The sequence below is a fragment of the Anabas testudineus genome, chromosome 12, assembly GCF_900324465.2.
Source record: "Anabas testudineus chromosome 12, fAnaTes1.2, whole genome shotgun sequence".
NCBI lineage: Eukaryota > Metazoa > Chordata > Actinopteri > Anabantiformes > Anabantidae > Anabas > Anabas testudineus.
Window position 1 is genome coordinate 10,285,018 of NC_046621.1, and position 16,586 is coordinate 10,301,603.

The window sequence follows — 16,586 nt, forward strand, 5'->3', positions numbered from 1 at the left end:
CCCCTTTCAATGTGAAAGACAGGTCACTTTTGTATAGCTATATTTATGAGGGGAAATATGATGTGAATATACTATCTCAGAAACATTCCTTGGAGGCAGGCCGAATGTTAACCTTAGACACCTACCAATGTTGCACCTATATCCACTCCTACCTCCTGAGTTTAAACTATAGCGTCATATAGAGATTTTAGAAATATATGCAGAAAACTTGCATAAATGCATGAAGAAATTGTTGGTTGCAACAGACTCAAATCATGACTATTGAAAGCTGTATTTTCTGTAAAATACAGTTGATGATAGCAAAAAGTTATTCATGTGGATGAAATAAGTGCATCTTGAAATACTGTCTCTTAATAAGCTCTGTTCTCCCACAGAGTATATCTATATGTTACTGTCTAAATGCCATCTCTAGAATACCTGAATCCCTACTTATGAGATGCCTGTAAATATGTCCATACGTAAATATGGGCCCTTGTTGCTTCACTCTTTAACTCTATACTATACTTTTACAGTACGTGAGTGTAGATTCACTGCTACAGAGTTGTAGAAATAGGAATGTAATATTACTAACTTCCTCCCTTGCCACTCTTCTCCATGCGGTACTGGTAAATGTGCAATGTGAACAGCATGTGGGAGTTTCGTCGCTCTTCCTCATCTGCATTGGGCTTGCTGGTGCTTCGTGCAGCAATGGCTGCATCCAGGAAGAAGGCAGCTTTCTCAGCTGTTGGGGCACGAAGCTCACTCTGATTCTGGAGCTGAAGGGGGAAGGGACAGAGGAGAGGGTTAGGATGAGCATAGGAGACCACATAGGGCTTGCGAAAGTGGATACCGGGGAAGAGAGGAAAATGTAAGAGAGAGGAGCCAGTTAATTGGACCCCAGCACATATTTCTTGCCCATTAGACTGGGTCTCGGGGGCAATTAAAACAGCAGATATGCACATGGAGGGAGGAGGATTAGGAGAGGTAATGGTGGAGCAGGAGGCAGGGGCACTTCCTTCGCCATGGATGTGATGATGGTGTTGGTAAGACGCACAGAAAGAGGAGGGGAGAAGAGGAAATAGAAAAGAGAGAAAAGGTGGGGGCTTCATGAAGGGAACCCACGCGTGGCTCCTGAGAGGAAGAGAGAAAGAAGAAGCTTCATAGAAGTGAACAGCCTTTGAACAGCCTTTGAAGTCAGAGTCCATACAGATCCCCAAAAAACAACATCTGACAGCAACACCTGTGAGTGCCTTCAAACCAAAAGTCTTCCACCATCCCCCAATAATAATTCTTTTGTGCTGTAGAGGGCTAGCACTAACACATGGGTAATAGATGCTGATGGAGGCTGACAGGACAGTCAACATGAAGGTAAGAAGAAAGCCATCAATACCATAGATGGATTTGGTGTAAAAATAAAGAAAGGATTTTAGAAGCACGTAGAACCGCGCAAGACGGACTAGGATATCCTGAGAGATAAAAACATACATAAAGGCACACACACACTCACAAGAGAAAGTCAAACATCTCTGGGAGTGGAAAAGGTAGATCAGACAGAAAAAGATCAATACTCAGACAGACTAATACTTCATAACCTCTAGAGAGAATAAGAGCATGAGCAAACACAGAAAGAGTGGAGAAGTGCAGTGCTCCTTCTCACCTGAGTGCCACAGATGGGATCCTCTCTCAGGTGAATGCCCATCGACTGGCCATCCTGCAAGCTGCCCGTTGACACCTCAGACAGCAAATCCTTAAGCTCCTCATCTTTCCCGAAGATCTCCACCGCGGACACGCGGACAGAGAAGCGCGTGCCCGTCTTCTCCTTGCGCTCATTGATGAGCTTGAAGAGCCAGGAAATGGCACAGGGCACAATGCCTAGACTCTGAGTGGAGCTGTCTTTGCCAATCATGGTGTATGTTTTGCCTGGGGATGTGTGAAAGACAGAGTGGGGTGGAAATGGAATTATTGCCCTGTGTTTGGAAGCCAGCTCATGTTCAAACTAAAATTACTTCTTTCATCAAGCCGTCTGGAAAGGGAGGAAAGTTGACAAAGGAATAGACACCAACATTGGGTATTTCTAAAGGTTATTGTGCTTAACAACTGCTGATGAAAAAAATTAATAATAGCTGATGTGGGGGATCGGAGGTAATATCCAGTACATGCCAAATCAAAATCAAATGCTAATCCAAGGACCTATTTCAGAAGTAGTCCTTCTGTAGAGAATTGCAGATTGTGGAAACAGCAGCATGAGGAAAGCAAGCCCTAAGATCACTGGCCAGGCCAATTACTAGGATTTTAATTACAGACCGAGCCCTGAAGCCTGGATGCAGCACTTTACCCCTCACCCCCACTCCAGGCTCACTACCCATTCCTTTCCTCCAATTTCCCATTCCTCGACTCACCCCAGTGCACCACTAAGCCAAATGTGGACATCAAGTGTAGCTAACAAAGAGCAATGAGAGCTTTCTTTAGCTAACAAAGGCTTTTGTCTAATCTCCTGACAGTGAAGGAGCTTACCGAGCTTGACTTGGCCGAAGCAGAAGATGCACCCGTCTGCACCGTTCACCACAGACTGGATGACCTCAGCTACTGTTCCTGAGCACACCTCAGCCTGTGAAAAAAACACAAAGGGAAAGACCCGTCGCAGTCAATTTACAATTCTGCCACATTCAAGAATTACTGTCTCACAGGAATACTAAGAATGATAAATTCAAAATCTTAAACCAAACAATTATTTGGCATCGGTTACACCACACTATATTAATGGTTTCAGTATTTTTCATCATTTATGACTGCGCGTGTTTATGCGTGTTGGTGTGTGCTGCAACGCGCGGATCATTTTTGCAATCTGTTTCAGCATGGGTCCTCTGGGGCAATGCTTCTGCAGCAGAGGCCCCTTCCCATACATCACACTGCAAACAAGACCTCCTACAGCAGAACAGCTTGCAGTTACTGTTAGTCACCAGCGGTGCTGTCCCAGTGGCACAATCCAGCAGCCTGGCCTCAGTTCTTCAGTAGCAACATTTCCGTTTTTGCTCAAAGTAGGTGGTATGATAGACGATCTGATTCTCTCACCACTATGGAAACACAGTCCTACACAGTGATGACAGTCTCCTCTGTTCATCATGCTCATAATAACTGTTCAGTTTGCTGCACTAGTGGGAAACATAAAATACATGACTGCAGATTTTTAGGAATTCTTGCAGTCACTGTTCCTGCACTGTCTGTTATGTTATCTGTTCTGTGAGAATAAAACTGGTCTGCTCATGTGTCACCAAATCATAAACATGTATCTGACCTCTGTGTTTGATCTGAGTGGGTATGCCTGCTGTGTGCTGTAGAGGACTGAGGTTAGATATAGCTGTACTATGAAAGGAGAGGTTAGATATAACTGTAGTGGATTCAAATCATTCCCCAGGGGGCTTAAAAGTCCCAGCTGTTAGGACCACACTGGTAAGAATGCCCCCTGACCCAAGACAGACATTTTTCTCTAAGCCCCTGGCCACACCCTGCCAGCATAAAGAACTAGCTTTGCCCTTGAGAGACTGAACCCCCACACTACACGTTTAAAGAAAACACACACAAGCTCATAGAGGAGCTCTTACTTGTGAGGCATCCTGGGTAAAAACAGCGTCAAAGGCAAATATCTTTGGCACAGCCACTGTTGCGGATCTCCTGTGTCCTGAACTGGAGTGCGGGCTGGATGCAGGATCGTAGAGGGTCAGCTGCTTCTTCCTGCTGTCCACTTTCAAGAAAGACTGAGACTCTGAGGAGTCTGCAGCCTCCAGAGATGGACAGATACGCATCATCACTTTCACCTAAACCACAGAGTGGGACAGATAAGCAGTAAATATGTTAGAAAAAAGTGGTGAGATGGACTCATGGGGAGTTGCAAAAATGCATTTTACAGGTTCAGCACGGAGGATGAAAATATTTCAGACTAAGCTTAACATCTTCTACTTACACAAGAAAGAAAAGAAATGTATTGTGGGCACTCTTAGCATCCAAACTGACAGCATACCTCAGTGTTACACATTAACATCAGCTTCTCTATGTCTGAGTTGATGGAAACAGAAGGTTGCCGTGGAAACTCACGCAAACTTGATGGGTCAACACGTTGCCTAATGGTGTCAGTAAAAGGCAGCAAGGAGCGCATTGAAAGTCATAGCAGAAAATGGTAGAAATTAATGTGTGTGAAGCACCACGCTGGGGGATTATCCCACCGGTGGGTTGTTTTTCTGGACTAGAAGCAGCTCACCAGCATGGGAGTGCGGGAGCATATGGCCCCCCCTCTTATCCCACCTACTCACTTTTCCTCCTTCTCCTCTCCTTCCTCCTGTATTGCCTGGAAAGTGGCAGCTTGAAACTCACCTTGTTGCACTCTGCAGGTTTACATTAATCAAGCAAGCTTATATAGTTTTAACACATTCCACAGGTCATGGTATGGTTCATCATGTCTGTATGGTAAGCCAAATGGGATTATAGCTTATATCTTATGGTGCTGATTCAGCGCGGTTCTGACAAGCCTATTCATGTCTAATGTTATTGCACTGGATATAGGAGTAAAGTAATATTGTCAGTTGTATATGATGGCACAACAATAGCAATTTCACCATTTCCCGCCTCTGCTCTACTGTATAGAAGCGCTGTGTGTGGTTTGCGTGGGTGTGGTCGTGTTTGTGCGTGTCAGGCTATATGACACCACCATTTACAGTCACCTTTTCTGACAACTCTACAATGCTTTACAATCTGATGGTCAGAAATACACCTTCACTATTTCTCCAAAGGCACCGTGGAAATATATCTGTGAGTGGCAGGAGACATAAACAGCTCTTGGGATATGTATAGCAGTGTTTGGAGTCCCTGTCAACTCCCTGAGTGTTTAGTGTTACGCCTAGCATTACATCAACTGAACAGTTTCTATTTCCTGCAGTATATATGATAGGGAACTCAACCCTGAGCCATTTCAAAGCCTCTTGAAAATGTACCTATGATGCCTCGTAGGCACTGAAATAAAAACCTTAAATATAGCAAACTCCCTTCCATTTGACAGAGTGCTGTCTGTTGCTTAGTCCAGGACTCTCCGCTGTCCTCATGCCTGCAAAGCCGCATTCTCTGCCTGACTAGTATATAAATACTGCTATAGGTCCAGGCTCCAGCGCGCTGAAACAATGCCATTGGAAATCCCGTTCTTTCAGTAAGTGAATTCATCATGGATTCCACAGGCCAAGTGCAAAATCTCTTTATACTCTGCAGGGGGCAGTTATCATGACTGACATGTGCATATGTTGAGTAAATTACATTTGCTATGACATTTAAACTTGGCTTCCACATACTGTATGACTGCCGAGTCTCTATCTACCAGTCAGAGACGGAGCACACGCAAGCTAATGTCTCAGTTTTATTTGCGTTGGAGGAGTTCATATACTAGAGGTCACAGAGGATTGGCTACAGTATTTTCACACCTCAGACTCTGTGCTAATGGCCCCTGTTTCCCTGTCCCTTGATCCCCCACAAAATCCATTAGTGTTGCTTGGCATTCCTCGATCCACTCAACTGAAAGAACCAGGTCTCGGTCAAAAGGGGAGAAGTGGTAGTGACCTACATACGGTTGATGGAAACAAGACATTCATCCAAGTCTTACAGTAGGTTGGATTAATATGAACCAGCAGCAAGAAAGGTCAAAGCCACGCAGGCTACTGAAAATATTATTGCAACTCTGACATTACAACTAATAGTCAGACAAGGATAAAAAAGAGCTCTCTCGCGTGCTTTACAATAAGAAAACCTGAAAATCTGGTCTGATGTGCCGGGAACGACGCCATAAATCTTGATTTCCGCTTAAAAACCAGCTCATGTACCTGCACAGATGTACAATATACGTCAGGTGTGAGTTTGAGGATGCCTGTTAATAACACAGGTTTTCGTATGAAGTGTGTGTGTGTGTGTGTCCATGGGAGATTTACAATGTGTGGTAAAATCTCAACCGTCTGGATACCTGGCAACAGAAACGAGCACTTCCTATCCAGGTGGGATCTAATCTTGTTAGGGGACTTCTTCTGCTTTATAAATACAGGACGCCAGTTCAGACAAACAATACCCAATGAACCACAAAGGAAGAGCGATATGTTTATACAGCTTTGTTTAATGACTGTCCTATTGCTGCCAGCCTCACTTTCATCATCACACATTGTACTTAAAATGGAATTAGAAATCCTGCTGTTACTGTGAACATGTATGCATGTATGTGAATTATAGCTTTTACTGTCCTTCTGTGCTCAAAAAGAGAAATGCTGGTCTCTCATAATTTAATGTATATGTATATGTCCGTGCTCACCTTTCCTATCCCTGGGTTCTCTTTCACTTTGGACACGGCTCGGAGCAGGCATGGTGGAGCAGGGGGTGGCGAGACCTGCAGGATGCCGCTGAAGTTGGTGGGGTAGATGGAGGGCTCCTGTGGATGGAGCAGTGAGGGTTGGTGCTTCTTCCGCTTGGAGGACAGGTTCAGCTTCTGAGCTGCCCTGGAAGATGAAAAAAAGCAAAACACCTGGAGGTTGAAGCTAAACGTAGAAAACCAAGATGTTCATAAACGAACAAATCTACTTTTTTTCCTCGAGTGATGTTTTTCTCCTGCGTGAGACCCAGACAAAAGCTCATTGATCTTAAATATCTACCTTGACAATTTTTACAGGTGTATTGCAAAACCTTTAGAAACTGTAACATAAAGGTCACCAAGCTCCTTTTAGTTTTCCAAAGTAAACGAAATCAGCAGGAGAGCTGTGCTGTTACTCCCGCCCCTTTCCCCACTTTAAAAATTGCTTTCTTCTAACCTCCACCTCATTCTCCTCTAACAAGAAACAAAATGCTTTCAGCTCTCGGCACTACAGCTGGTAGAAGCCTCTTGTATTTGTTATTTTTTAACTAAAAAATCTGCAAATGCATAAAAAAAATTATACCAGCCATGGATCTCCCCCTGTCAGGCACTAAATATAGGCTGTCATAGCAGAAAAGCACAGTAAAAGCATATATTTATCTTGATCAAACACAAAAACCAACACGTCATAGAGATGACAGACGAGAACTGCTGAAATACTGCCCTCTGAGATTTGGTCACGTCGATCTCTATTACCAAAGCTAAACCATTATGAAATAGAATACACATCATTTAAGTGAATGTTGTCAATGTCAGTCTGGTGTGTGTTTAGATTTAGATATAAGCTAGTCAACAGTTGCACATACATTAATACAGGTGGGTAAAACTAACTCTCTTCTCTAATTCAGTTCTATGTAAACAGACAAATGGCTGTCTGAGCAGTTCTGCTACACTGGCATCTAACAGAACCTCTACTGTAACTGAATCCAACTTTTTGACACTCCTCTAATTAAAATCCACTTTAATCCTGGCATCTTGTCTCGCAGAGACAGCAGTGAGGAGACACAGATTGGTCCCACGGCCAACTGAGTCAGGCACATGCACTCCTTTTCTGTCTCCTGTCTCCTGCAACAGTACTAAAAGAACAGCGCTAAATATCTCTGGCGTCTCTGCAGGGAATCTGGCCAGACCTAAAGTGGTTCCAGGTACAGCATCGTCCTAGATCAGTTAACACTGCACCTCCGCTGGATATTCAAGGTCAGGGAGGAAAGTGATACCCTCTGGCAATTCAAATGCACTCAATTGGTTTTCACTCAAGTGGCAGGATTTCAGAGAAATTAAGGAAAGACAAAGTGTCAGTTGTCAACACGAATGAACGAGTGGAGAGGAGGATGAAAAAAACATCGGACTGAGAGGTTAAAAGACAAGCAAAGTTCATTTTATTTGTTAGGGTCTGAGACTCAGGATCCTTTAATGAAAGAAGCAGAGACTGTGAAAAGAGTTAGCAGGAGAGAGCACACAACAGCAGATCCATGTGTGCCCAGGTGATCAGCAGTTTTCTAAGAGACCAGCCTGAGCTCATTAGTCCTGTTCTGGGCTCCTCAGGACAAGAGTGGGTGGGCTGCTGCCAAAAACACCACCCCCTTCCCTCCCATCTCCCTTGTGTGACAACCAGCCCCCCCTCCTCTTCTCAGCACTCCCCTCTCCACTGCACACCCCCTGCAGCGACAGCCCAAGAGCACAATCAGGGAACACACTGCCGGCTGATGGAATAATTATTGCATGCAAGAAGGCTACAGGAGAAGGCTCTCCCCGGGGAGCTGCCTATGTGTGATAGCATGTGAGACAGATCGTGTGACGGAAAAAAAAAAATTAGATGGAAAAGATGAATGTGCGATAGAGAGAAAGAAAGGGGAAACTACACGTGGCCGTGTGTGACTATGTGTGTGCACGCGGCCATGTGAGTGTGTGTGCACCTTTATGAGAGGTATCCGCAGCCCATTCATTCAGGATAAATGTATTCTGCTTCTCTCTCTACCTGCCTCTCTCTCACATTAGTCCGTCTGTTCCCTCTTCTAGCAAAGAGATAAATCAAGTGCCCAGAGTCACCATAAGACACCACACAGGATAAAAAAGGCTGGCAAGGGCACTGCTCTGCTTTATAATTGTCTTGACCAGCAAAGAGTACTGTAACCTTGAGGTGTAATTCATGCTGCACAATGACAATCTGTGCACAATCTCGAATGGAAGGTGAGAAAAAGGATGATATTGCTGTTTTTTTTTCCCACCACAACCACACATACACAGGGGAAATTAATTGCTTGTCACTTTCACTCCCTACCTCTCCCTCCTCTCTTCCTCTCTGTGCTTCATCCAACTATATGATCAGCCAATGGAAAGTAGGCTGTGGGAAGAGGCTCAGATTTCTTCACCCACAACAGCTTGTCCACCTGTTCACTCCACCGAGGTAATGAAGCTGTTTCTTTACAAAACTTCTAAATTCTCAGGACAGAAACTGCTCATCTACACTGTGTTCATGTGTGCTCTGCAGAGCGCTACACAAACTAAACCAAAGGTTTTTCTTCCAACATGCACCGACAAGAAAATGCTCTGGTGGTTACTTACAGCTCTTTCCAATCCATTATCTAGTTTATGGTCATAGTCAAAAAACAGGCAACTGATAGAGTTCAACTTTGTGGCCCATGTCTGTGTTGTCGCTGTTCTCCATTACTTGCACATTTGATACGCTGGCACAGTCGATGTGGACAGACCGAGGCGGGGCTCCTCGGCAGTGTGGGCACTGGGGTTCTCTTTGCTCCGATTGCAATCATCGAGGTTCCGCTTGATTTCACAGAGGTTTGTAAGAAGCTGGAGGGGCAGAGGGAAGAGGAGGAGGGGGCGGCGTGCGCGTCATAGCAACTTAATGAAACAAGTGCTAGGTGGGGCAGGGTGGAGGTGTGCAGGCGGACGAGCACCCTGCAGGATAAGGGGTAGAGGTTCACAGAGAGGGGTTTAGGGTTAGCAGGTAATCCGGAGAGCTTCTTAGAAAGAGGGAATGAGGAAATCAGGATGAGAAGGAGCACCACCTCTAAGCACCACCTCTAAAGCACCGCCACTAAAGCACCTCCAACTCTCTGCATGCCTCTTCACCAGCAAAAGTTCAGTGTCACTTCAGAGATGAAAAAAAACACTTCAACAGCTTCCTCTACAACTCAGCTCCTCTTTCCACATCCAATTCTGGATTCATCCCACAGGCTGCATAGTTTTTTCTCATTCCGTTAATCCACTGTGGTGAGTCTGCTGTGAGTGGCTGCAGGTCCTGATGCCCAAGTCCTTCTCCGAGTCTCTTCGCTTCACAGACAGGAGGGGGGGGGGGAGAGAATCAGCACGCCTGGCTGGGCTGGAAGATTTTCTTGCGTGGCTGAGAATAAGGAGAATTCCTACTCCTGTTCCGCCTCTCAGTCCTTCTCCTGCTATCAGAGAAATGCTGGCAGCTGTCCTGCCGTGTCTCTCTCTCGCTGCCTGCCTCTCTCTCTCTCTCTCATACACACACACACACTCAAACACACTCCCTCCTCTCTCCCTACCTCCCTCCTCTCCCTCTCTCTTTTTCTTTCCTCAGCCCAGCCCCTTTTGCCTCCGACTGCCAGACGAGGTGTCAGCGCTCGATTGCTGGCTGCTCGCGGCGCAATTTGCAAGTACTCTCTTTCTCTCTTTACCCACACGCGCGCGCACGCACACACACACACACACACACTCACACTGTCTCATATGAACCTCTGCACACAAACGCGCACACATATGCACCCCATCACACATCACATGAATACTTAATGCATACAGGAGCCCTCTCTTCTTTTAGGGTCCCACACTTCAAACAGATTTGGTTAGTATGCCTACAGTGCATGCATGCATGAGTGCGAGTGTGTATGTGTGTGTCTCTGTTTGTATGGGTAGTGGGTTTACACTTCTGCACATTTGTATTTCTTCTTTGCTGAAAAATGTAATTAGCCACATGAATGAGAGTGTTATTAATCATGAGGAGTGACACACAGATAAGGGAGGATATACTTAAGAAGAGATGGATTGCTTAAATGAGCGATGTTCTGACTCAGTTGGGAAGCTAAGAAAGAGACGAGAGAGGGAGAGGACAGACAATGAACAGATGACATCCTAGAAAGGCAGATTTTTGCTGGCCACTGAGAAAAAGTGCAGTCAGTCAATGGTCAAGCGTAAAAGGGGGAATGAAAGAATGTGAGTGGGTGAGCGACGGGGTGAGAGTACCCTGTATTCCCTGGGCTGCCAATTTACCAGTAAGCCCTCTCGGCCCCCGACCAGCCAGTCTTGTTTGAAAGGCTGCTTTGGCTGCAGAGTGCCTACTACAACATATCGGCAGACAGAGTGGGTGTGAGACTTGCCAGATGAAAGTACATTCAGTACAGACACACACTAAGCTCACTATGCCTCTCTCCTTCTGACACAGTGCCCCTTATATGAACTCTACTGGATTAAATTTGGAGGCAAAAAAACAGAAAAATAAAACCCACTACTGCCGACAGTATCTGTTAGGTGAATAGAGTATAGTAATGAAGCAGTTTGATATATCACATAACCTTTACCTCCCTTGTTGCCACAGCACGCTTACCTCTGCCTTTCTGCAGCGTATCCAAATTAATTTGCCTGAGGTGGGCTTATTTTAAAGAGCAGGGACCTTCTCCTGGATCTTTGTCACGTGCCGAATCCCTTTAAATCATGACTGGTAACGGTCAGTGAATAGAAGACAATACTAATGTGGGCATTGGTCACGCTGACAATGCAACCAGTCATTAGTCTCATGCCCATTGCTGCTTCCCTCTGTGTGGTTTTCAGTGTTATACATCAAAATGACGTAATAATAGCGAAAAGCCACAGTTGGAACTGTCCTGATAGTCTTTCAGCTCCATCACTGTCTCCTTGTGAACAGACAGATAATGACTGTAATATATATAAATGAGCCAAAGCAAGACAGATGCAAATTTAAGTACCATTTGAAATAAAAGGTCTCCCCGATGCCTTTGTTTGAGAAAGGACATCTAGATTTTGTCCTTTACAGGTGAAGGGAGTGACGGCGAGGGAGGAGAAGAGGAGGTCAATGACTGGAGAACAGAGAGCGTGGAGAAGCTGTGTTTGCCTGCTGCTTTCAAAGCTTCATTTTGGCCTGCTGTCAATAACTGGCCCAGCCTTCTTTTCAGGCTTTGTCAAATTAACAAGAGAAATTCCTCTGCCCCAGAGAATCATTAGCTGGCGCACCCATTCGCTTGTTTGTGCAAATTTGTCTCTGTTCTTCAGGTCGGCTATAGAGCTCTTTAGGTAGCTCTTTTCTGTGGCTAATTACTATGTTGACCACATTTACTATCCTTGACATTTCCTTTCTGTGTTTTTCCTTTTTTCCCTCTACAGACAAGATAAGGCTACTCTGGCCATTCATGCAGGGATCAGATCACTGGGTCTGATATCAAACTGCTTTATCCCCCCCCCCCACACTCACACTGCTGCTGATTAGCAGGACAGCATTTCTCTTCATCAATGGAGAGAGGAATACTGGGCTCCAGCCAGCCTCAACACCATAGAGTGATAATGACTGCAGCACAATGAGTCAGGCTCGCTCACTGCTGGATACATGAAAAAATGTCCTGGACTCAGTAGTAAAAGCATTTGCGAGATTTTTTTTGAGTGGCCATGGGTGCATTGAGTCATGTCGTTCGTGCCCTGAAGACATTGCCAATCCCAACATGCCACATCAGCAGATGCTCATGATTGATTGGGCTGAATGTGTGTTGGTCTATCAGGTGAGATGCTATGTTTTTGTGTCAAAAGATGATCAATAAGAAAAGTCCCCAGAGCTGAAATCAGTACACATAGTCTTATTGATGGGCTGCCCTTGAAACAATCAAACAGCCCTCTGCACCACAGGTGTGGGGCAATAACATAAATCTACCAACTCAGCTCGAGCATAGGAGAAATACAGATGAGAGTTAAAGCAAGAGCATCAAACTAACGTTTAGACACTGCAGTGCAGCTGGATGTTGCTGCCTGACTTGCCAAATTTGGGTGGAACTGAAAATTGCATTTTTATGCTTGCCTCAATGGCTATAGTCTCAGAGCACCTATAGCCTGACCCAGCCACTGTTGAGCTTCGGTGCTGATTAAACGACCATGACATCAGCCTGTGAACACACACAGACACACGCTCATTCATATGGTGCACAGCCAAGAGGAGATGATGTCATACTCTACCAACCAGACCTGGCAGCAAGAAGGCCCACCCAGACAAGATTTACTAGTGAGGTTAGGATGCTGATCATTAAGTATGAGACCAATGCCTCAACCACTGTAGCTGTGTCTCATTGGGTCAGAGACTGTTTGCTGTGGATGTCAGCAGCCTCCAGATGTATGGCCTTTCAAGTACAAATATATGCATTGCCCCAACAGTAAAAGCTGAGGGGGACAAATGGTGTGCTCTTAAAATAATGAAAAAAGTATTTGGATTTAGGTTACATGAGACGTGACACTAGGCAAATAGGGACAATAATGAAGGAACAAGCGTTTGTTTGCATGACAAAAGTGATCCAAGCCTCCTGTGTGGCACTGAGGTTTAGACTGGTAATGAGCCTGTCTTTTTTTCAAAGTCTACCTCAATCAAAGGAGCACTGTTATAAACATTCATTTCGTTTTTTTCTCACTTCCTCTCCCTCGATCCTAAATCACTCAAAACAACTAATGCCTGAGGCTGCGACATCCTGAATACAGTGATTAATTTTAGAATGTGGTTCAACAAATGTTAACTGTGGAAAACATTTGCCCTTTTACTTCACAGAATCTGCCAAAAAAAAAAAAAAAGCTTCCACCTGGAGTTACTGAACCAGATGTTCCCTTATCTTATCATTCTGATTCACGTCAACAAAAACCCAGCAATTTTGAAAAATGTGTGTCCACTCTCCTTCTACAGTTCGACAAATATTAAAATGAAAGAGGAAACTAACAGGCTAATCTGGGTGTCAGCTGAATATTATCAATCCAAAGCTCTGTTGCTTTGAACTAAAATCTTTTTAATGGTAGTCTTAACGTAGGACTCCTGTCTCCTGTGTCAGTTTACACAGCAGCAGTTTGTAGGAAGTGGCCAAACAGCTCCAGGCTAGGATTTATAGACTTTCTATAAATCCTTAGAAATAGATAAATGGATCCTAACTAAACCAGACAGCAATGGATGTGATGGCCAGTTAACTGAACAATATCCTGCTTGGCATGTTCTAGACACATTGGAGCAATTCCTTTTAGAAAAGCTCTTTGTTCCAACAAGGTGTTCAACAAGCCTTTTGTTCCTGCAGTGTCTGGCCTTGGACACAGAATACCAAATGGGACATCATTTGTGTGCTGACTGCTGACAGCCCAAGGCTGCACACACATCTTCACTGCACAGATCCCCGTCCAATTAGGTAAGGCCAAATGCATTCAAGTAACATCTGTGACTACAATGTGCTGTCATAGAAAAGGAAAGATTTCTGACGAAAACTAATGTTGTATTATCCAGCAAACTTCTCATGTCGTAATGTTCACTTAAAGAGGTTAGAGCAAGAGAGAAGCACGTCGCTTTCCATAAATTAATCCTAAAAAAGCAAATGTGTTCTGTTACAGTCTCGCTAGAACTCTTTTGAAATGGTCTGTGGACTGAGGTGGAAAACGAGGGATTAGAGCATCCTCCGGAGAATAGCTTGAATAACGGAGGGTCTCTTGAAACACAAGGGAAGAAAAAGAGGCAATGCAAGTGGGAAATCGGGAAAAAGCATTCGAGAGACGGCGATGAAAAAATTTGATATGACTGAGATGAGTGGAAGAAATCATCTCAAAGCTAGACAATAATAAGAAGATGTAGGTGAAACAGAAAAAAAACTAGGCAGTGAGAGACAGAGCAGCACAGTGCATAGCCAGGTCGTCACTTTGATCAGTGGAACTGGCTCCGTGCCAGTGATGCACTGTCCATGAGGAGGTAAATCATTTTCTGCCTGAGAAAGAAGCAGAACAAAAATGATTGTTGGGGCTATGCCACAGCCTGCGTGGAATTGGTTTATTCCCAAAGATGGGAATCCCCAGACGGCCAAGAATAAATGGAACAGTTGGCGTCAAAAAGTGAAAAAACTCATCAATATTCAAGAAAGCCTGCTTTGGTGCTACACTACATGTACATCAGCATAAGCAACAGTGGATTTAAGCACTGGCTTGTATCACCAGAGGTAACAGCAACATCTTTGTTCATTTTACTCTGATTTTGGGGCGCAATATCAAGGGAGCTGCATTAAGCAGACTCTTCTTCTGTGCCTTTGGACATCAGTTCAAGAAGAACAGACTCATGCCAAGAGACCCTCACTTCCCAAAAGACTGTGCAAATAGCTGCACTGTGTCTAAGCCAAGATTAACCCCTTAATAAGGAGGATATATTTTTGGCACCGTAACACTCCAGACAAGGGTGTGGCCAGCCCTTCATGCAGTATCACTGTCTTCAAGTGTTTCTGTGTTAGACGCCTTACCCAAAAGGCATTTTGTCTCAAGGCACCCAACACCCACCAGCCCAATTCCCTACCAATTCTACCATCCCCACACAGAAAAGCAACAAAGCTCTCTTGCAAAGATCGGAATTGAATGACTTAAGAAAACTAAAGGAAAGAAATCAAGTGTAAAAGTCAGGGGCTATTTATGGCTCATTTTATTGTTGGTCCTAGCATTCGAAATCCCAGCTTGCTAATATGGTCTTATTAGCCTCAACATTAGGCCATGGAGAGGTGAACAAAGGACAGGACATTAGCTCAGCAGGGCCTAATTATGAGTCAGTAAGATAAAGAGGCCCCTTCAGGAAAGATTTGAAAATACCTGTGACATGAGTCAATCTGTAACTATTCACCAAAGGCTTGTAGGAAACAACAGCTTTAGATGCAAACAGGGAAAATGTCCAATAATTACGTCAAATTTTGTTCAGGCAGCAAAAATAAAAGTCTCGGAAGAAAATTCGCATTTCAGCTGATGGGTGACAGATGATAATGAAGACGTGCTCTTCGCTGCTCTGCAGACTGCAGCTTCCCCACCCTTGGCACTGCTGACAAAGATTAACAGCTCCTTTCATCTCTTCCAGTGCATTTTTAGTCTGCTTCTCAGACACTGCTTCAGGTATTCTGCTGTGCTCCCCTCCAAGGCTGCAGAGAATTTGGAATAACTTCCCACTCTCAATGCACATGTTGAACTCTGATTCACCCACCATCCCACCCACGTCTTCCCTTGAAAACCTCAGGATCGCTGTTTGGCTCAGGGCATGCAGGGAAAAGTCTTGGCATTCACATCAAGTCATCACTGACTGAGTGACATTTCCTGTTTTAGAAAACACTTCACACACACAATGGAGGCAGGATTTTGGATATGCAAGAAACAAATGAGGACTATTATTTACACGGGGTGCCTAGCAGATAAAATATAAGGGTTTCCTAGATTAATACATAACATGATATCAGATTGGACAATAATTTAAGAGCTTGATGAGTGCAGGAGATGCAACAGAGGGATAGACAGAAATGAAGAAAGCCAACACACTTCTGCTCCACTTCTATGCTTCATTAATCACTTGCTGCCAGAGTAAGACACCTAGCGATTATTTATTTGCACTTCTCCACACAGAGGCTATCACAACAAACAGGCCTGTGGGCTGCTGAGAACATTTGGGGTGATTAATCAGCAGGCTGTCCAGAGAGACAAAACGCAGGGGGAGGGGAGTAACACGTGTTTCTTAATCTTTCATCTATATTCAAGTCAATAGGCAACATCACAAAAACTAGAGGGGGTCCAAATCAGATGAAATTAGCTATATTGTCAGTGAGATAGTGATGATAGTTGATGAAGGAGTAGTGGATGATGTGAATGGATCAGACTGATCAATAAACACATCAGACACACACAGAAAGAAAAATACTGATATAACCGCATGAGAAAATGTCCCAGAGAACAGCCACTGAGACGTTAGTGAGTACTGTACAACCACATTATTCAAGCTAAGCAGTTTATCCTGTATCACACACTCATAAATTCAACCACAGAAACACACTCACTGGGCCACATAGAGAGTAAGGGGATAATGGCATCTTTAGCACACTGCAACTGGCTGTCATGCGTTAGGCTGTGAACTCATTACAGACTATAATCCTCTCCAGCCAGGACG

The 16,586-nt window shown here is 44.4% G+C and overlaps 1 protein-coding gene across 1 annotated transcript in view; it reads right to left on the reverse strand.

Moving 5' to 3' along the window:
- Positions 1 to 16,586, reverse strand: part of kif26ab (kinesin family member 26Ab) — a 63,622-nt gene that overhangs the window by 9,853 nt on the left and 37,183 nt on the right. Inside the window, 5 exon segments of the mRNA XM_026355501.1 lie at positions 572 to 755; positions 1,637 to 1,899; positions 2,494 to 2,587; positions 3,582 to 3,794; positions 6,314 to 6,497. Coding sequence (XP_026211286.1) covers positions 572 to 755; positions 1,637 to 1,899; positions 2,494 to 2,587; positions 3,582 to 3,794; positions 6,314 to 6,497 — 938 coding nt within the window.